This window comes from Molothrus aeneus, chromosome 1, assembly GCF_037042795.1.
Source record: "Molothrus aeneus isolate 106 chromosome 1, BPBGC_Maene_1.0, whole genome shotgun sequence".
Classification (NCBI taxonomy): Eukaryota; Metazoa; Chordata; class Aves; order Passeriformes; family Icteridae; genus Molothrus; species Molothrus aeneus.
The window spans coordinates 59,228,369-59,250,944 of NC_089646.1; the positions used below are offsets into that span (position 1 = coordinate 59,228,369).

At 36.2% G+C, this 22,576-nt stretch overlaps 1 protein-coding gene across 2 annotated transcripts in view; it reads right to left on the reverse strand.

The window, feature by feature from the left end:
• Window positions 1-22,576, reverse strand: part of CTDP1 (CTD phosphatase subunit 1) — a 101,008-nt gene that overhangs the window by 19,478 nt on the left and 58,954 nt on the right. For both annotated transcript variants that reach the window (XM_066557841.1, XM_066557833.1), the window contains one exon: window positions 11,128-11,306. In XM_066557841.1, coding sequence (XP_066413938.1) covers window positions 11,128-11,306 — 179 coding nt within the window. The remainder of the gene's footprint in view (window positions 1-11,127; window positions 11,307-22,576) is intronic.

Genomic DNA, 22,576 nt, shown 5'->3' on the forward strand with positions numbered 1-22,576 from the left:
AGGCTCCTGATGGACTGGAGTGTGGATCTAATGAACATGTACAAAATTCTGACTGGATAATGGAAAGTGGTGTCCAGTGACAGGACAAGAGGCAACAGGCACCAACTGAAATACGTAAGTTCCCTCTAAACATCAGGGAATAGTTTCTCACTGTGATGGTGATTAAGCACTGGCACAGCTTATCCAGAGAGGCTGTTGAGGCTTCATCCTTGGAGATAACTAAAACCTGCAGCACTATTGCCCTGCCTCTCTAGCTCTTTTGAGAGTTCCTGTCTTACACAAGTAGCACATGCTTCTCCAAGACCAGAGAAGCCATCAAACACCAAAACTTTGCGATCATGTGAAGAACCTGATGCAGAACAAATGCTAGATTAGGCCTGCAGCAATATGAAATTATTATTCTTCTCTGTTATGGCAGCTGCTCCCAGTGCTGAACACCTGGGCATCCATCTGAGGGCCAGAAGAACTTGAGGAGACGCATCTGGTACTCCATTACTCTTGCCTGTTCTCCCCATCTTTCACCCAAATACATTCCAAAACTTTTAGAAAAAAAGCCAGCAGCATGCTGGTCCTGCCTCCACTGCCACAGCACTAGAACACAGAGATGGGCAGACCTGCTATAATGAGATCTACTTTCCCATCATCTTCATTCTCCATTGCCTCAAAACCCAATCCACTGGCTTCTCAGGTGTTTTACATACTGACACATTAGCTCTCAGGGAAAAAAGGGCCATAGCTGAACAAACCCAGGCTATACATTATAAAGACAAGACATTAAGTGATCTATCTCTGCACATCTGCTCAAAATTTGAATTCTTTCTCCCTGTACAACTCATGATACTAGAAAACAGTGGAAAAACCAGAAAATGGGAACAGATTCCTGAGGCTGGAAGAGTTTCCAGAGTGTCATCTGTCTCATTATGAATTTGGGAAGAGGGTTCCTTGCAAAATTCTGCAAAAGGAATAACTTCTCAGGGGCTACTCTGGAAAAAAACTCTATAAAATCCCAGACGCTTGCTTTCTACAACTTCCTTCAGTTCATCTGAATGTATCTGGTTTTGTGCCTACCTTTCTGTATGTGGATAAAACACAATTTCAAGCAAGAACACACCACATGACCATTGAAAACACTGAGATTATGGTAACTCATGACTAAGACTCTACTAAGAACAGAGTAAATACATGAATCACATACAATTTTCTGATTTTTTCAATGCAGCAGCAGCAGCTCATGTATCTAAAGCTGAAGATGGTACCAAGTGCCTATTAGGCTCCTCCCTGAGTGTGTAAGAAAACGTTTGCACACATTACAGATAATTAAGCTGTTGGACTGCTTCCTTTCCTAGGTAAGTCTTCCTAAGCAGAAGAAAGGACTTGTCACTTCCAAGTCTTGCAGGCTGCAAATGCAATTTATATAGGTAGCCAAGAAAAGACTTTCTAATATAAATTGTAATTTTTCAGTGTAACTGGATGACATTAGAGTGTTACAGACAACATTATAGGAGTAAAGCTAACTGCAAAATTGCAGAGAAGACTTCTCTGAAAAAAACAGGAGGCAAACATTCCCTTACATACTAAATATTCAGATTCCTTTTCTCAAGTATTTTTCTTAGTCTTCTTGACAACTGGATGCACTCTGTTTACCAACAAGACTAATCAGCAGCTGGAAACACAGCTGTAATTTAGTCTGCAACGTAACTGAAGCTGGAGTAGGTATATTTTCAGTAACAGTTTGAAACTTTAGGCCATTAAAATCATTAACAAGCTTGAAGATATGAATGACTCATCTACTTAAGTGCTTTTATAAAGAAACTGAGCCATGCATTCATTTGTTATACAGCTGTTTTTACCATTTATCAGTGTTGTGCTTATAATTTAAGTAATTTAACCACTTGAAATTTTAAAATAGCGTATTGCAATGTCCCAACATTTAAATGCTCAAGAAATAACTGCAAAATTGTGTTCACTGTCTAGATGTATAAATATCAAAAAAGATAAAAAAAGGAATCCAACTCTGTAAGCATATAAAAGTTTAAACAGAGTAATTCCAGTGACTTTTTAACTTTTGTCCTGATGACACTGTATACACTGAGACAATACATTTGGCATCCATGCATATGGGCCTTATAGCTGATTAAGGCACAAATAGGGTTTTACCCTGGACAATCTCTCAGCTCATTCTCTGGATGGAAGGTACATTAGTGGCTGGTTCACAGCAAGCTCTTGGAGTGAAACCTCAGATTACACAAACCTAAAGGAAATGGTGAACCCTGAGATCCCTTTGGAAGCCACATCAAAGCACTGCTTCAAAGGCACACTCCTCACCTAGGCTAAAACACTGCAGGAGATACAACCTCCAAGTACCAAAAGCACCCTCACTGCTACCATTTGATTCTTGGCCGAGTACTACTTACTTTGTACACAGAAACTCCTTCATTTCTCACAACTGCTTTCAAACATTTGCCACTAAATATCCTATAGTTTCCTCTCTGATTAACCTCTGAGGAAAACTGAAATAAATAATATATCCATTTATTTTATGCTTTTGCTAATTGTTTTCTGAACAGCTAGAGTAGTTCTAACTATACTTGATGATGTATAAGCTTTTAGACTTGTCCACATGGATTTTTCTATATGAGATAATAAAGCCTAATTCATTTAAATGAAGAATAAAATAAAAAGCCCCTCTACCACAGCAACAGAAGAAAATTAAACACAAAATCTAAAAGTAAAGGACACACACACCAGATGTAGAAGTTTAAGATATAAATGGAAAGATAATTTCTCATCAAAAACCTAACAAATTTATAAAGATTTTATCTCAACACCCCCCCGCCATGGGAACAGTCCACTCTATCAGATAGCACAGAATATCAAATGAAGAAGAAAAACATTTTTCATCAACTCGGAGGGTTTTTTACTTGTATTTGAGAATTCCATTCAATTTTTTGAAAAAGTAGTAGCAACCTCCCTTTCTAACAGCATTCCCTCTTGTGAGGGATTTCCCAGAAAACCTTTTATTTGTAGAAATAAATTATTTTTTGTTTTAAAATAGAAATGTAATATTCCCCTAAACTATCAATTTAGTTTTAGGGGAATAGTTTAAACTATCAATTCTAGTTTTTTTAGTTAAGCATGTCAGACATTTTTGTCCTCTCTACTATCAAATAAAAATGTATTGAAAATAGCACCACACATTTATTTTCCTTAGAGCACACCTATCTGCCAGTAACTTCCAGCATCTTTCTACCCTACTGTGCATTTACAAGGCTGTAGAACATCCCTCTACATCTTCACCTTCTCCTGACACCAATGCCACAAAACCATGAAATAACCCTCATACATGCATTTTCCAACCCAATTATTCCCATATGATTTAAAGTTAGGCTTCAAGGCTTAACATGCCTTAGATACACCTCATACTTTTGGAGAAGGAGGAAAAAACACAAGTCCTAATTTTACAGTGTATTTATTATAGCAGAATGCAGATTTAATTAAATTTAATATTGAGAAAAAAAACTTGAAAATCACATTTTTAGCACAGAAAAATCTACAGAGACCTTTCCATTAGTAAAGACTTCCTAGGAAGCAGAGCAAATTTTGTATCATCCTTTCATGGCAATGGAATTTTGAATCCTTTGTGAAAAGCTATTTAAGAAGCATCCAAGAACATGCATCTGAGCAAACTCCTGCAATGCATCCAACAAAGACATATTATCCAGTTCAGACACAGTAAACAAGCAGAATATTACTGCCATTTTGCAAATGCCATTATTTCAAATATTGTGTATAAAAGAGTTGGATGATTCAATCTTAAATTCAAAAAGATTCCTTGAAATGTTAAGGAAAGACAATCGGTGCTGTAGCTTTGAAAAAGAATGGAACATATTTAAAACCTTAAATGTTCTGAAATGTAGACCTAAAGAGAGAATCCTTTTGACTAAATCTGAGTGTTCCTTGTACTCCTTTCTGCTCACAGAAGAAAAAATCTCCAGAACAAAAGCAGACTTTAAACAGAAGTGGACAAAACTCTATAAATAGCTGAAGGCTGAATACTGTCTGACCAGCTGGAAGGCACCTGAGGAGTTAGGGATCCTTCATACTGTTAACCCTATTCAGTGAGCATGGCAAACCTCACTGGAGAGCAAATGTTAAGATGCAGATAAACTGTTTCATAGCTGTTTTAGAAGGTAAGTATCTCCCCAGTGGAGAAACACCACCATAAGAAGAATTCTGCACTCCCTCTCCACAGGATGCACTCCTTTCCCCTCACCTGACAAAGTGACTTGCCCACAACAATTCTACTCTTGACTATAAGAGGGCTGGTAAGTTCTTATATGAGGAGACACCAAAGACCAGCAAGTGCCCAGCACAGTAACTTGCTTTTTGAGCCACAAGTAACAAACAGGCCTCACAGTTCTTCTGGTGGCTGCAGACATAAAAAGTAGTTTTCCATTTAAATTATTTCACATGGTAGAAAAAACCTGACTCTCTGACCTGCCCTTTGGTCTGAGAAAACACACAGACAAGCACTGCCGGCAGCTGACAGCCTCCTCAGGGCAGAAGTCACGCTGGATCCCTCATCCTGCTCTAATAATAAGAAAAAAAAAAAAAAAAAAGCAAGCAGTTTCTCTTATCAGAGAGCTTAAAAACTATATTGTGTAATAGTTTTAAATTAATTACAGAGTAACTCAGCATTTTATAAGAAAACCCAACGATGCTTAACCTCATTAGTGAGAAGAAAAAAATCTCTGTCTTCTAGTGGCACTGTTACAGGACTTGCTCTATCATAGTCATCTGAATGCTTGTGTTCTCTATTGTAAAAGCCTTCAAATACTCCTTCAAAAGAAAGGCTGTCCCAGCAATCTGTTACTTCACTTGCAAATGAAGCACTACTCATTATATATAACATTTGTGAGACCATAGTATAAGAATGACCATTTTTAGAAGTGTGCTTACAGTCAAGTGATATGATTGGCATCTTAAAAATAAAAGACATCTAAAGATAATAACTGGGGTGATAAACAAAAACATGTTGGCACACAGTTTGAATAGTAACATTCCCAGTTCCTTCTAGTGCATTTTTAAATTTTCCACTGGTAATTATAAGATGTATCCAATATGATATTGGAACAGTTGAGTTTGCCAGTGACTTCTCTAGATATCTGCAATTACATTCTAATACTGTTGAACCTTTCTGATTTAACCTTTCAGGTTTCAGCTAAAGCTCCACAGATCAATGAGTAAAGACACACTCAGAATAACTCCCCAGTATTTACTGAAGGTTTATGAAAAAGATTGCTATAGGGAAGGAATCACTTAAGAGCTTGGACACTTTCACTTCAATATCTATTTTTCACGAAGAAAGGCTACTCAAATGAAGCAAAGCATGGTCTGTAACTACACTTTCCAAGCACAAACATCCTTGGCACATAAAACCATCTTCTGTGCTTTGTAAGGGAGATAAGATGCAAAGGGTGAGATTTAACTTAAAAGATGCAGAAAGTTCAAGTCAGCAAAACAACCTATCTCCAACTACTTTTTCTCCGAGGACAGGAGGGGATAGAATGACAGGTTCAGAAATACAAATTAGGAAAGGTCAATTGTACCACAAATATGTGAGACAAAGACAAAAAAAAGCAGATAATCAACCTAAACAGAACACAGAAAACAAAAGCACCAACTGTCAAAAAACCTATGTCTTAATAACCCAAAGAATGTGGTTAAAAGGGGACGGGAAGCACCTCAGTTTTCTAAAGCTACCCTAATGAAGCTTTGGAGGTGGTCACTAATCAGATCTTAAGCCTATCAGATAAAGATTACAGCTGAAGGACTCCTGGTTTTCAGGACATTTGGACAATTTTCAAGAGGGTCTGAAAAAGGCACACCCTTGATACAGAAACTATCAACTGAGATTCAGCACTTGTTTCCATTTATTCAATCCTCTAGAACCTGGACCTACAATTTTCTAGCTGGCAAACTGAAAGCAAGTTGATTCAATGTAGCAGAGTGTAGAGTACTTGGGACTACACACACTTGAAAAAAAAAAACAACCTACCTTTGTAGGAAAAAAAAAAAAGTTAATTAAAATAGCTTCAAAAAGCTGTTATTACCTCAGTTTTGATATTCTCATGTGGAAATTTTGTGTGACAAGAGCTCTTTCAAATAAAAACATTCCTATATGAAAACTTATTTTTAATATATAAGTACTGAAGCAAATTATGCCTTGCATGCAGAATCCTCTTCCATTTTAGAGTCTTCATCAAAATGACTTCCAAACAGGAATGACATTAAAATTTTGTAGAACAGCTGGCTCATGTGAAAACAGCAAGATGTGCTGCCAACAGAAGCACTTCTCTTTAGAAGCTGATCCTGGATTTCAGTCTGGAGTGTTTCACCATTGCTTCTGGGAAAGAAAACCTCACTGAAACTGCAGTAATTTTTAAATTGCTTATGTGGACTACATCAAAGAGTCTGTTTACTTCCAAACTGTTACAAATATAAGGGAATTCAGTCATTTAAACATACTCTCAGCTTGCAGTAACTATGAGAACAATTGTTATGCCAAGGAAAAAAATGTACCAAAAGGAATCAGGAAAAATTTCTACTTTGGAGGTTGAATGCAATCAATAGTTTTGGGAAAAATAAAGCTGGTGAAAGTTTCAGCTCCTAATGCCTCAAAACATCCCACTGAATAGCCATTTAATCACAAGAGTACTGTACAGACTTGGAACATTCTGGCCAATCCAGGTGTTGTATTACCCACATAAATTAAGTTTTAAACCCAAGAAAAAAGTACCTGTAACAACCTTGCAAAAATCAGTCAGAATTTGGTTATGTATAAAAATATTCATCACATTGTCTTATTACCTGAAGGATGCTTTCTTCTCTCAGACGTTTAATTTAGAATGCTGAACTTACAGGAAATTAATAATGGGAGACAAATTCTGGCTGTTTTCTGTGAAACAGACTCAAACAAAACTTGAAACTTTGTAAGTGTAATAATTATAAAATTGGAGCCATCACATCATCTGTATTGAACTTCCTTAATTTGCTTCACCTTAAGAGAAGCATTTCCAGGGAAGCACCTTCCAGCAGACAAATGCCTCCTATTACTGCAAATTCTTAAAGCAAATCAGTCTTTCCCACAACTGGGAGAGGAGGTGGTTGCCTGTCAAGGATCTCTTTGCAGAGTTTAGGGCTATTTTTTTCCCCTACTCAATGATTATACGTTCTCTTTAAAGGCTGAGTGGGTTTCCTGCTTTGTTAAGGAGATATATTGGATCTCTCTGAAATAAGAGTGAGATGCTCATTAAAATGCATTGAATACACTCAAGTAGGAAAACTGCATTTATTTACCAAATTACATCAAGGAAAAACAATGAGCTGCTGCTCCTATCAAACATACTTTGATTGATTTGGGATTCATTATCTCATTGCCAAAATCAATAAATGGGCCGTATTTGCTTTCTGTAGTTTTCCAGCAATTTTAATTCCATGCAGAGATCTTATCCCCCTGAACAAGCTGCAAGATTCAACCTCACTCACCAATGCTTAACTGAAGTGCTGCCTCTGCAACACGAATCTATATGGAATAAGCTTTGAGGGAACAGTCTTTAAAATGAGACATGTTTCTCTGTAATCCCATGGCCACTGACACGGCAAGCCCACAGCCAAAACCACAGAGCAGTTCTAGAAATGAAATGATCCTCTAGTTCTGGCCAATTCCAATAATGAACTCTGCTTCTTACTGAGGGAGTCTGAACAAGAGATTTTCAAAAGGACCTCACTATTATGCATGGGAAACTCTAATGGATCCAGAAATGTAAGTAAGTAGTTTAGAATAATGACACACCACAGAATTCAGATGACAAGTTTGAAACAATTATGTGGGAGAAGTTCTACCAATAAGAGCAAAATGAATTTGAATTTTCTTCAGACAAACAACACTTTCCAATTACCTGCAAATACAAGCAATTGTTTACTTTAGGATTTGCTCACTTAAGATTAAGGTTAAATGTTTTCTTGAACATCCAAGCACTGACCACATACAGAAATTTGATCCCCTTTCCTTTTGCAGTTAGACATCACTGCATGTCCCCTTAAATAAAATCTATTCTAAGGGAAAGGAGATAATGAAAGATTTAGTTCTTAAAATTAACTTCACAACATGTATTTTTTTCTAGGCTGACCTTACACAGAAGCTCTTTAACAGACAGATTGCTTGATGATTAAGTGAGCTATGCTAATGCAACAAATGATCCAAAAGGCAGTAAATGATGACTTCAAATCACCAATATTTCTAATTTTAGACCTTACAGTTTTTCTGTACTGTAAAAATCAAATCAACAGCACACTCACATCATCTAGAAAGGAATTCTGGAAGATTGTTCAGTGTAATAACATTACAACTTTACTAGTGAAACAATGCAATTAACTGCCTGGGTAAGAAAACAGAGGGACCATCATTCTTTGGCAAGATGGTTGAACTCCTACAATTATTTTGTCAGCCATATTTGAGATGTGTCACTGGCTATTAAAGGTACTTTTAAGAAGACTTTGACCACATACCAGATAGTTCCGTAATATGTTTTGATTGGTTTATCACTGAAATTATTGATGAAAAATATCCCAGACTATAACAAATCTGAGTCTGACAGCTTGGGAAGCACTGAGCTGTAAAAAAACTTAGGTCCCAAGATTCTCAAAGTAGAGTTCTCAAGACTGGGAACTGGAATAAAGTTACAGTAACAATGAATATATTCATTCAACTGGGATAAATGATGCCCCCAACAAAATTTTGCACCGGAGTTTGCAGCAGTCTTTTCTGTCAGTAAGAAAGAAAGGAAAACTATAATTTCTGTCTTCTAGAAGAGTGGCTGTTCTAAGGAAGTACTATTATATTTGAAAGAAAACACTTAGGATTCAAAATATCACTGTTCCCTTTAAAGTTCTAGTAAATGGGCACAGGAAAGATAGTTATGGGATTTCTGAAGCTCTGAGCTCAATTTTCCTTGATTATGAATTAGCACTGGATCCAGGAGAAAGGCTTCATTTCCCCTCCAGTAGGAGCTATCAGTTTTCTCAAAGATTATTTTTTTCCTCCATGCTTGAGAATTTCAGAAGTAGCACCAATCAGAGAAATGATCATGGTATTCTGTAAGTTTCAAGACTGAAGACTAACATTAAATGTAAGCGCTAGTTTTTTTTTTAAGTGTTATGGCTCCAGTGTCAGTAACTACTGGAAAAGTGTAGAGGAGCAGCAGAAACCTACAGTCTCTGTAGGCCTCATCTCTAATAGGAATGAGCTGAGCCAGATCATAGGAGTATTGGATCATATGTGGACTGTTTCTTGTTAATCTTCTGTTTTTCAGAGACTGTTCTTGAGTTTCCCCTCTTATACAGTACCTTTTTAGCACATAAAAAACTTGCTGAACATGAAAACATAAGTTTAAAGCTTCAAACTTAAAATGTAATCGGAATGACGGGCTCCTTTCTTATCAAGCAGAATTTCCTGCCTAGTAGACACTGGGTCAGCATCTGAACCAGCACTTTGTGAGTATGTTTTCCAGCATGCCTATCAAGCTCAATACTGAATTCAATTTAGCAAACTGACAAGAAAACTCTTTAGAAGTGGAGAGAATAGAAAAGTTACTTAAGAAGCTGCTCAAAGACTTTATCCCATCAAGAACACTACTATATCTATATAGTTTCTGAGTGAAGAAGTATTCCCAAGCTTATTTAAAAACTTTTCTGTATATGGAATAAAACATAATTACAAATGCATTTGCTCTATCTTTTTACACCATACTTGGAGAATAGTTATTTAGCAAGATTCCTTAATGTGACTCTTTCTTCCTTTTGGATTCCAAAAACTTGTATGTCTTCCACACAATGAAACATCACAGTATTAGTATGACTTAACAGTGACATGCCTTACTGCTTCAAACTGTGTTCTAAAACATTCATCCTTTGCTTGTCTTTCTTCTTTCAAACTTCATTTGGGAGAAAATTTTTCTTCTATCTATTTGAGACAAATCAAATTCTCTAAACTTGCAAACTTTTTTCTAAAGAAGTTCAATGATTAGAAATATCCATGATGAACTAAAAGGCCATGCATGTTTCTCCTGTAGCTCCTTCTACAATAAGGCCAACACACAGCAACATTACTACCCCACTCAAAATCTCTCCATAAACATTTATATATCACATTCAGTGATATATAAATGTTTACGGCAGTTTTTGCAGTTTCTCTCATACCTTCTTTGTGTGCTAGAACAAAGCTCAGGAAAGTTAAAATAATGTGAGTTGCTTACAATCTACTACTTATATTATCCTTATTAAGGAAAAAGTGTTAGAGCCTAAAGTCTTATGGTTGGGAATTGAGTTTGGTTAGAGAGCAGAAAGGAACTACAACACACATCTGAGTCATGTTTTCACTTTCAGCACCCTATAGTACAAGATGATGACCCCTGAATTCTAAATTAAAATCTTATATTGCTTGGTCTAAATTGTTAAGCTTAAAAAGTACTAACAGGCTGCAAATTGAGAACCATTCATTAACATATTTAACATAAGCACTTAGCTTATTAAGTTCTAGTATACTAGCAACTTGGTTGATAGTCATTATCCAACAGTCAATGCTGAGACACTAAAATCAATTTTGAAGAAGAGACTAGCAAGTTTAAATTTCTAAGTAGAAAAGCATCCTAACAACCTCATTGTTATGAATGACCAACATAAAACTGTCTCAAAAATTCAGGACAAAAAAAAAACATAGCTTTACAAACCATGCTTTATTTTACTTAAAGTAACATTGCAGAGGACATGGGTCTATATCTGACACAGGATTGAGAAAACTTTAAAAGAAGTGCTGTTCAGTTGCCTTCAGTTCTTTCTGAACAGGTGATATACTGGTTCTCAATAAGACATGTACTAAGACCACTTCCTAAAATACATCCTAAAACATTGCAGAGATAAGCATGACAGCTTCAGACACTTAAAAGAAAAAGTTACCTACATATAATTTAACACCAGATGGCAAATACCAGATTGTAAGAAAGCATGCTGAATAGCACAAACACAATGAAACATCATGAACACTTCTTACATTTGAAAAATTCATACCTGAGTACGCTGCCTGTTAAACTTCTTTCACTTGATGACGATGATGATGATCCAGGTCTCTGATCTGCCTTCCTCCCTAGAATCTCTGTTGCGCTAGTCTGACGTTTTTCACATTCCTCTTCTGGCTTTTTTTTTTCAGTATCACTTTCGTCACTGCCTTCTCCTAAGATGTCATCTACCTGCCAAAGAGTGGAGGAGTCAGTTTATCTTCCAGGAGACTACTCTGTATTAATGTTTCATAATCATTGGATCACTCTTAAATCATCATTAAGAATATGCTTCAAGTTTCCTTGGCCTTCTCTGTCAAAATTTAAATTAAACCCCAAGGTCTTCAACACAGCTTCAGTAACAACTCTAGCAACATTTTATTCCAATAAACTATGTTTATTCTATGCCTAGCTTAAGGTAGATATACTCACATACATGATAGTCACACAAGAAACTATTAAAAAAAGAGCTGTCTTCTGATATTAAAGGGATAGATGATTTATACTGTTGTAACATACTGATGCATACTTTCTACTAGATACATTTTATACTATTATAACATATAGAATCACTTGGGCAAGGCATATTAAAATCTCTAGTAAGAATTCTTACATTTACAGGTATTCCTTGATACATATATAATGGTAAAGAAGTCAATTTATAAATAACACAGTATGAATGAAACAGAAAGTACAAACCCCATTTTAACCTGACTGCCTGATTATGCTAATTAATAAGGACAAATCTATCAAAAGGTTTACATATTTTGTTAAATAATTCTTTGTCTTTACTTTTGAAAAGTTACCATAGGATTTGATAATCCTCTAAAAACCTATGAATTTGCTGTGACAGGTCTGGCTTTGCTGAAACCATCACTAAAAGCAAATCATACTCATGAGCCACCCTAATGAGCTTCAAAAGGTTATAATCTCTTTGAGTTAGCATTCAACCTTCAGAAAGAGATGAAAACATAAGAAAATATAGGTGAAGATTCCCCCAGTCTTTCAATTTTTGTGACTGGCAGAAGACATGGAAATAAGCCATGTGTGAGCATTTCTCTACTGATATTAAAGAATTTTTCCTAGAAGCAGCTTATCTCAACATAAAATATGCTTCACTACTACTCTTTGTTCTCACTAATCCACATCATATTTATCAAGAAGAAAACTATCTGCGTATGAAAATAGACTAAAATTTTTTATGCTGTTTATTTGCTGCTTTTATACATACAATCCCAAAAGCTAAAAGAAAGCTGTAAGAAAGTAATTTTTATTTGATCATTCGTAAATGGACTTTTAATTTTCTTGTTTAGCTCATTAAAAGCAACTGCAAACCAGTTCAGCACATCTAAATCCAGATGGCAGTTTCAAGTATAAACTGTAGGAATTGCTGGGTCAAAACCAACAATATTAGTCCAGAAACATTTTTCCTGTGAACAGAAGTTGTCGTATGCATGGCAAATAAGAATCATAGGATGCAATTAAAGGTCAGGGAGACTGAAAGCACTGCTAGAGATAAGCCAATGGTGAACCAAGGAGAAGAATGTGAAGTACACAGGATGAGGATTTTCTTGTATGTACAGAACACAGTCAAAGTCTCAAGTGTTTTAAGTGTTACAGTTTGGGATGGGATGGCAGGAAGACCCTGCCTGTATAGATTTGGTAGAGGACTTTCCAGGTAGCTGACATGGCCAGTAATTGACAGCACAGATCCACAGCTCTAACAGCTCCTTTCCTGCAAGTCTTTAACATTAAAAATTACACTCCTTCATTCCAAAAGCAATACTTCTCCAGAAAGTCTTACGTTTAAAACTATGTTCTCACTACAAAATATGTTAAGGTTTTCAAAGAATAAAGTCAGGCTGATAGACATTCAGTATTACAGATACCTCTCTCAAACTGAAGTTTGATAGTATTTTAAAATATACTTTGTGTGAACAATTTTGACAGACTAGCAGTCTAGTTATTGCCATGTTTGTTTTTCTTTCATCCTGTACAATGATAACATTATTTGTTTGAAATCTGAAATGCCATTTAATATTAGAATTACTAGAATTAGTTGTACACAAATATATACCATTTCACAGAAATATACTGAATTAAAAAAAAAAATCATTGCATTTGAAAATGATGTGGGATAGTCCCTACAAATCTCTTACTAGAAAGGCACCTAAACATGAATCCCTGCTTAATTATTGGCTAAATTGCAAATGTGCTGAAAAATATAAGTGTTACATCATCATCTTCTACAATTCTCAAAAGAAATGGGAAACAAACAGTATTTTCATTGAGGCAGTGAGAATTCAGCCCATGACACTTGAACAAGTTAACAGGCAAAAAAACTTCATTAGTATCTAAATACCAACCATCTATCTATACCTGAATAGATATATACACCTGAATTTTGAATAAATAAAGTTCTAAGAACAGAGGAAATTTTTAATCTGATTCAGAACAGGACAGATACAGATGTACCAAGAACCAACTATAGCTTCAGCTTATGTGATTGGATTTTATATGATTAATATAAATGCAACATATAACACTTCAGAAGAAAATGCCAGCTAATTCCAAATCTTACTGGTAAGATACAGTGAAGGGATGCTTACTGCTTTAGTACCCATAGCAGCTACCTTTGAAATAGACTTTTATAACCCAGCAACAATGATTAACATTGAAAAAGAAAAATGATTCACCTCTTGAAAATGAAGTTTAATTCAGCAAGAGAATCAAAAGCCTGGCAACTCTTACACGCTCAATTATAAAAGCCAGTAAAAGTCCTCATGTGACAAAGCCATTTTATTTCTCATTCAGGAGGAGCAGAGCATGCACTCATGCAAAGTATAAAGACCAAAGAGCAATGAGATTTTTACTCTCATTCTCCAACTAAGAGCTGAAAAGCACATGAAGCTTTGCTAAAAGGGAAGTCAAAGCCTTCCACAGCACTAACCATCCAGGTCAGCCAAAAATGTTTTTACTCCAGAAGTTGAGTTTGCATATTCAAAATGAATTAAGACTCCAAGAAAAACACACACACACACACACAAAAAAACCCCCAAAAAAACTCCAAAAACAAAAAACAAAAAAACAAAACACCAAAAAAACCACAAACAAACAAACAAAAAAATTGAAGTTGCTATGAGCAACTTCAATTTTTCCTTAAATTAGGTTACAGGCTATGATGTTTTGATACAGCTTTATGAATATGACAGAGAACTATACATTTTTTGGAAGTAACAACTACATACACAGTAATGCAAGCTACATATTTAAAAACAAAAAGGAGCTGTGAATAAACTTTAATTCTTGTGTTTAAACTAGCAAGTGCTTTGGCATTTAAGTTCTAATAGAACTGAGAAGCTACCTTAGCTGACAGGATAACACTTGCAACTGCTTAAAAGGTTTCTTAAAAGTGGTACAATTGTCTGAAACACTTCTTTACTGGTATCGAAAAAAATCTACAAAAAGAATAGGTTTGATAAACAGCAGTAAATTTTGTGCTCCAATACTGCACAGAGGATACACACATTTTTGCCCCTCCCCACCAGTCTTTCCAAAAAGACTTTTGCTCCAACTGATTGTGTAAGTTAAGGGAGAAATAGGAAAAAAAAAACCTACCAAGTATTTACAAGGAGTTCTTTAGGTCTATTTCAACTGCCACAAAAACGTCTGTTCATTGTAAGCAATGCAAGCAATTAGTATTGACAGCAAGTACAGCTAAAACTCAACTCCATTTCAGCATAAAACCTGTGTGTCCTGAGCATGTATTTGAGATTGTGTTGAATGTATTTTATTTTAGGAAGAACTGGCAAAAAATAATATAGTCTGCCATTTGAATGTGTCAAAAGGTTCCAATATGTATCGTGATATATAAAGTCAAAAAATAACTCTAAAATGATTCTGTAATATTTACCCCTGGCTCCCTTCCAACATTTCCTTCTGCTTTGTCCCAAACTATTGCTTTTTAGTACAGAAATCAGTTGACTACTTTAGAAACTTTAAAAGAGCAGCAAAATGAGAAGACAGTAGTAGAAAAAGGGACACTGAAAATTACAAACCAATCAGCACTTCTGAGCATGTGAAATTAACAGTGAATGGTGGTATTAGATTGTAAATCAAACTAGAGAGAGCTGTGGCTCCATCTTTCTGGAGCTGTGCACTGAACTTGCAAACCTTCCAGGCCTGAGGGGTGAAAACAAAACTGCTCCGTCTGCAGCAAAATAAATGTATATAATACTGCAGAAGTTTATTAACTCCACAGTATAAAGTAATTTGCAGGAATGAATACCGCACTGATAACTCTAACGCAGGTGCAGTTATATTCCCATAACCCAGCTCGCAAGAGGTCACCCAACAGTGCTCTCTAGACAGCACACACAATCTACTTGACAAATCATTATTGTGGCACAATCACAAATGCTTGTCCTCTCTTTCCTCAAGCTCCTCTAAGTGTACACCAGGCATATTTGGTAAAGCAAGGAAAGGTTTATCAAGAGAGGGACAGAAGAACTGATATTTGTGCAATTGACTTGGAAAGTTCAACTGCTGGACACAAAAGAAGCACAATATGGCAAGGAAGAGAGAAATGCGCAACAGGACCGGCAGAGCCCCTGCACAAGCAGCAGGCAGAAAGTGAAGTGCTGGTTCACTTAACTTTCACAGGCAGTCCCTTAATTTCAAAGCCCACTGGGTTCTGTGCTAAACAGTATAATACAGATGTTACCCACATGTCGAATTTAAGCAAGATCAGGTGCTAATTATGCAACTTTATATGTCAGAGTAAAGTTTCTGTGATAGCTACCTATTTGAATGCTATCTTCTACTGAACACGTCATTAATCTAGTTTTTATGTGTGTGTTCCATTGTACCCTTGATAAAAACATCAGAGTTCAACAATATATCTATAAAATAGTCCTAATTTCTAGTGAAGCCAAACAGCAAAAAAGCAAAATTGAAGTGTAAAGAAATATAGTAGTACTTGAAGACTGAGTGCAATTGAAATTCCAAAACAGAACAAACCTTTCCTAGAATAAGAAAAAATATCTGAAGTCAAGTGAATTTGCATTAATGATCATAGATCAGCAGTTATTTACTCTGTGAATAAATTTAACAAAGAATCCGGTTTTAATGCTGTAAAATGGTTTTATGACAAGCTTTCAGAATAGCCAAATAGTTTCAAAATAAGAGAATGTGTTTTTCTTTGCAATTTTTATCACTTACTATATTTATATTCATAATCATTTTTGTAGCCACCTTTCAACAAAAAGACACCCCCAGTGATATTTACCAGTAGCTTCTTCATTTGCCATTAAAGAAACACTACAACATTTTACTGTCTTTTTGTAATAGAAAAGTATTAATTAAAGACATTACCGCTTTGTTCCTCAGCAGCTGGAGTTCCAGAATAAGAAAGCTTCATACTCAGAAAGTATAATTTAACATACATTTTGCTTTTCTAAATACTTTATGGTATATTTTTGAGTGGGAGGTGATTGCCTTTTTCTTCTATGAAGGGGCACTAACCATGGGTAGCTTTTTTCAGTTTAGGCAGTAAACAGATTTTTCATTTATATTCCAAGTCAGGCCTTTAGAATGAGAGCAAAATCAAAACTGTAACTTGTGCTTCCTGGCACTTGTGGGTCCAGAATTATTTTTACCTACTGTTATCAAACTGCACATAGAAATATTAGCAGCTCCTGGTAATAACCTTCCAGTTTCAGGATGAAAAGCAATTATGTGACAAGAAAAAGCCTTGGCTCGATGCTGAGCATAGTTGCTATGCTCAAACTTGAAAACCAGCAATTTAAAAACACCATGTGGAATTTACTTACAAGGAGCCCCACTGCAATCTCTGGAGGCTGCACAGGAACCCTGATGGGAAATGAAGTGGCAGTGCAGCCCCAATAGCTGGAGTTCCCAACACTGCTGACACCACTGGCTACAATGCCATCACAAGTTTTAATTGCAGCCCTGGGCAACAGACTGTGCTCCTAAAAGGCACATCTGAAGGGAAAAAACCAAAACCCACTGCCTCTGATAATGTGACCACTTAACCTCTGCAAGCAAATGAAAAGGCAAGGTAACTGCAACTACAACTGCACAATTCACTATATTTGGGCTTTACTACTGAGATTAATACTTTGGAATGAAATAAAATGTCACTTAGAGATTGCATACCGATATTGTTATTAAAAAGCACTAATAACAATCCAGTACCCTTGCTTATGATTGAATGGGATTGATTCTTCAAATAATGCCATTTAAAATTTTGAATTTCCCACTTGGAGAGCAATGTCTAGATTTGAGTGGAAACCTCGTAAACATTCTTAAGATGCCTAGAACAAATACGTGAAACTGCTAAAAGAAGCACAAGGTGCAATCCCTCCTTGACAATTAGGGTGCCTCGAGTGCTGACTTGAGGATTCCAAAGTCTTTCTAAAACATAAATTTTGTTATGGAATGGCTTTCAGCTGAAAGAGCAGAGATTTAGATTAGATATCAGGAGAAATTCTTCCCTGTGAGAATGGTGAATCACTGGAACAGCAGAGAAGCTGTGGATGCCATACCCCTGGAAGTGTTCAAGGCCAGGTTGGATGGGGCTTAGCACAACCTGATCTAGTGGAAGGTGCTCCTGGCCATAGCAGGGAAGTTGGAACAAGATGATCTAAGTCCCTTCCAATCCAAACCATTATATGATTCTCTGATTATTAGTATAATGAAAATTGCTTTCCTTCATTAAATTGGTAACTCTTTACTGGTGCTATAAAGAGGAAAAAGCCCATTCCTAACAACTAATTTGTGAAATTTAAATTAAATTCACATGGACTAGAAATTACTGACTTTAACATTAACAATTTTTAAATTCAAAGACTCTAAAGAGAAAATGTCTCAAGGGAGATAAAACAATCATTTATCCAAAGCCTTTCTGAGTCAGGGACATCACTGGAGCCTGGAAGCTATGGCTTTTTCCAATTATAAAGGCATCCATAACTCTCATCTTCCTTTCCTTTATTCTGTTTTCAAAAGAAATCCTTTGCCAAAAGATTGTTAAATAGCAATAGGCCTGTAAATCTTCACTGTAACTTTTTTCAAAGGGTGAAGTCTAAGATAAAAAAAAAAAATTAATAATACCTGTGTGACCAGAATACAGTTATTCACCTATCCAGGAGGACAGATTCAATGAGAACCACTTAAAAACAAGAACAGCATTTCAACTCCACCTTCCCTGCCCATCAGCTTATGGTTGGGATGGAGAGGAGACAGCCTGACCCCACTGGAGGCAGCAAGTGTGGAGCCCTCTGTTCCTTTGGTTGCAGCATTTCTAAAACAATGACACTCCAGCATACATTAAGAGCTCCGTGGCTGCTAAATGCAATGATTCTTCAATTTAGACTGCTGAAAATATCCATGCCAAAATTCCAGAAAAGGCTCCAACAACATAAGTTAAGGGCCAGTGAGTAAGAGCATGATCTAAAGCTACCCTTCAGAGAAAGAATGTGTTTTTAGTCTGTTAATGACCATTATTTATGAAAAGTTCTGGCCTTAGGTAAGGCAAAAAAGCAAGTAGTTGGAAGAGGTTTGTCCTGGGGTTCTTTGCAGGGAAGCAATCCTCTGCTGACATGGGAACACAACACTGCCTCTCCAGCAGCAAATGACTTTTCAGGTCACTCTCATAGCTATAAGAAACTGTGGCTTGCCACCATGACTTTACTGCACATAAAAGAATCCACTTGGTTCAACATCACAAATGTTTTCCCTAATTTGGAAAAGTCTAATAATGTTAAACTTAGTTTTGATCTTAATTTTTTCTTCTGTATATGAAAACTTTTCATTTCACTTTTTTCCTCTGTGAACTGAAAAGCTTTTTTTATGTTTATTCCTACCAGCCAAGTGTTTAGGTACAGTTAACTGAGGAGCAAGATATTGCCACTCATGTCTTCAAAGAAGCTAGCAAGTATTTCAGCATGCTTTTGAGAGGTGATATTAGGGCCTAATACTTGTGAACAATGAAACCTTCCTACAATAGACAGAGTCTGTATTAAGAGATTTGGGCTGAATTTAAGTTGCTTTGAAACAAAAAAATTTCTTATTACAAAGATGTCACTGGAAGGACAAGCTGTCTGAATCAGGTTAAGCTGTCTCTCAGTACATAAAATTTAAGGGAGAATGTGTGATGTAACTCAGTCTCATTTCTTCTGAGTAACCTCAGAAGAACTTGTCTTTTACATTCTGTCTCATCTGCTTTTTTTTCTTTAGCATTAGAGCACTTTTTTCTCCTTTCAAATTTCTGATTCAATTTTTAGAGTCACACAATGCATTTATGCAAGTGTCCAATACCCCTTTGTCTCAAACACTTCCAAGGCAGATTTCACTGCTCTCTACCACAATTACCACCGGCTCATTGGAGCAGGTGATGAAAAGAAATATCAGAAGTGACTAGTCTTGTTCATGATTTAACAGAAGAAGCACACTTCCTCTATTTTAATCTCCATACAGTGAGAACTACCTTTGTTCTATCTTGATTTTGATAAAGGCATACTTCAGATTAGAATATCAAACCTGGCAGTGTTATTATATCTACTTTGGTAGACTGAGAAACAAATGCTCTAAACAGTTTAAGGAATATTACCAAACCTTAGAAAAAAGCTGTTATGCGATTTCCTTCCTATATAATTCATTTAGAGATTGATATGTATGTCCTGGATGACTACATGTAAACTAAAATGCATCCTGCTGAAACCAAAGCTGGTCAGAAAAAGCTATACATTTATATCCTTGCTCGTTGTGTGACATCTCAGAGACAGCAGCAGCTTAGTCACCTTCAACTGCTTTTTAAAGCTGGGTTACTGCTTAGCTACACCACTTCCCTGTCCCACTTCATTTCATGTCTACACTAACACACAAGCAGTAACAGTACATCACAGCAGGAAAAAGCAGCTGCAAAGAGACTTTGGAGATGGATCTTTTTAAATGTGTAGCCACAACCTGAATAGCAGAAGACTGCAACAGACTAAAGGCCTGGAGAAGTTATGTTAAAGTATTACCATATGCTCTTTAGTGACCAATACAGAATTTCATAATCTGATGAACCGAACCGTGCACTACTGCTGCAGCCTATTGGTAACTATCAGCAAATTCTCTCCAGAAGAGTAAAATTTGTGTCACTGGGCCATCTTTCAAGTTTACCTCTACCTGCAAGTCTTAAAAAACAAAACAAAAAATCCTGCCACAGAACAGAAACTCAAGCTGCATGCTCAAGTTCAAGGGCCACATATTACTAAGTGTCCTGATTTCACTTTAGGCAAACCTTCACCTTAAAGAAATGAGGCAGTGAGTGAGTCCCCAGGTGATAGTCTGTTGCACTCAAATTCTGTTTGAGTCTTTTTGTAGAAATAAGCACTAGCTAAATATCCAGAGACTGGAATACCTAGAGATTCCGTTGATATTATACAAACAGAATACTAATGTACAGAAACTCCTAGAGGGAAGAGAAAGGAACAAGGAGAAAATTCTTATAAAAATGCATCTTCAGTATACTTTAATTTAGAGAAACTATCAAGTCTGCAATATGAACAAAGACTAACATTACTGTAGTATTTTCCCAACCAACAAAAAAGGTCAGATAAAGACTAGAAGTATCTATACCATACCTGTTCCCTTTTTGTTTTACACAGGTGGACATTTCAGGGATTTCAGCTTGCTGTGTGCATGTGTCCCTACAGCTCTTATCTTGCAAAACTTTATAGCAACTGGTTAAAAAGCTGTAGCAGGCTACAGCTGTACTGCTCACCTGTTTTAAAACAAGACAGCATCACACTTTGTTCTCAAAGCTACCCTTTCTTTAAAGTAGAAAGTATGCCTTGCTGACACACAGCAAAGAACAGCTTTGTCTTATAATTTTGCAAGACCCTAAGAACTGTCAATCTGGCTATTAACCGAAGCACAGTTTTGCCAGAAGTTATCATAACTTTCTTCTTACTCCTAGAGATTTAGCAAGAGACATGCACAATCTAGATTTCTTTAAAAATAAATTAATCTAATTTGCTAATGAAAGAACACTTGCTCAAGTTGTTTAAATACAGTCACAAAATACCACTGACATATTAGGTTAGAAATCGTAACATTCTATTAAAAATGACACGTGGCAATTTAAGAGGGCACCGAGCCTACACTCTGAGTGATCTTTTCTGACACTTCACTGCCAAGGGGAAACATCAGTAGGAAGCTGCTAATGAAATGCTGAGGGCAACATGATAGCAGTATGTTACTATCAAGGAATTATACAATTTCTGAGCTCCTAACCTGGTTTTATATTATTTAGGTTCTATAAAGACATAGAAATTTGAGTAAAAATAATTTAGCACAAAAATACTTAGTCCACTTGTACTGCTTCTGATCAGTCCCTCAGAGAAGCCTTTTTTGCATATAAACTTCATTTTACAACTATTTTTTGAACACGAAAATACCATCCCTTGACCTCTTGACAGTATCTGCTCTCATAGTTTCACTTAAAAACACAAAAGAATCTATGGATGCTAAACACATTTACTGCAGTGATCCCCTCCATAAGCATTTTGTAGAGGACAGCATACTGATGGCCCAAACCTAGTAAGCAATGGGATTCCTGGGCACCTAGCCAGGATGAAGTGTCATCTACTGCTAAAACTCACTTGCACTCTGGCCCAGCTGATAAGTTTCTTTCTGATGTAGAGGGGCAGCTCTGAACAGGCATGAACAGGTTTCCTCCATTAATGCAACTTGATGACTGCCTAAATGGTTTTTGAAAGAGAATGGGACAGTTCTCGACATATACTCACCATTTTATTTGGAAATACCTGCTGAACTGGTGGCTGGAGTTTAAAATGGTATTTTTTTTCCTAATATGAGACGTGATCCAGGTTTTTGCAGCCTGCATTTCTAAACAAAAAATCTCAGCTTTTATGAAAGAAGTACTTGGACACTAATCTACATATTCTCTTTCAAGTCATCCTCAAAGGCATTAGTTAATACCATAGCTAACCTGCAAATACTCTTAGCACATTATCCTTGAAAACTGCTGAGAAACATTTAGGGCTTAACCCATTTGGTTATTCCATTACAATGAGAAAACAAAGAGTGGGAGGAAACTTGATTTGAACTAATTTCCAAACACTTCAACCTGAATTACAGATTTATTTAAACTACCTTTGAGGCACCTCAGAGGCAAATGCTAAACTTCTGAAATGCTGCAACCAGAAATGCACTCTTACTGCACAGTCATGATCAGAAAATGATGAAGAACAACAGCCATAAATATGGACTTTACTTCAGAAAATATAAGAACCCAAGGAATCCTCAGCCTAAAAAGATACATAAAAGCATAAAAAGAGTTGCTGATACAATGTGCACACCACTCTCCCATTTTTTGCATCTAAATTTTCAAAGCTTTCTCTCAATGAATCCTTGTTATCACATATTTTAAC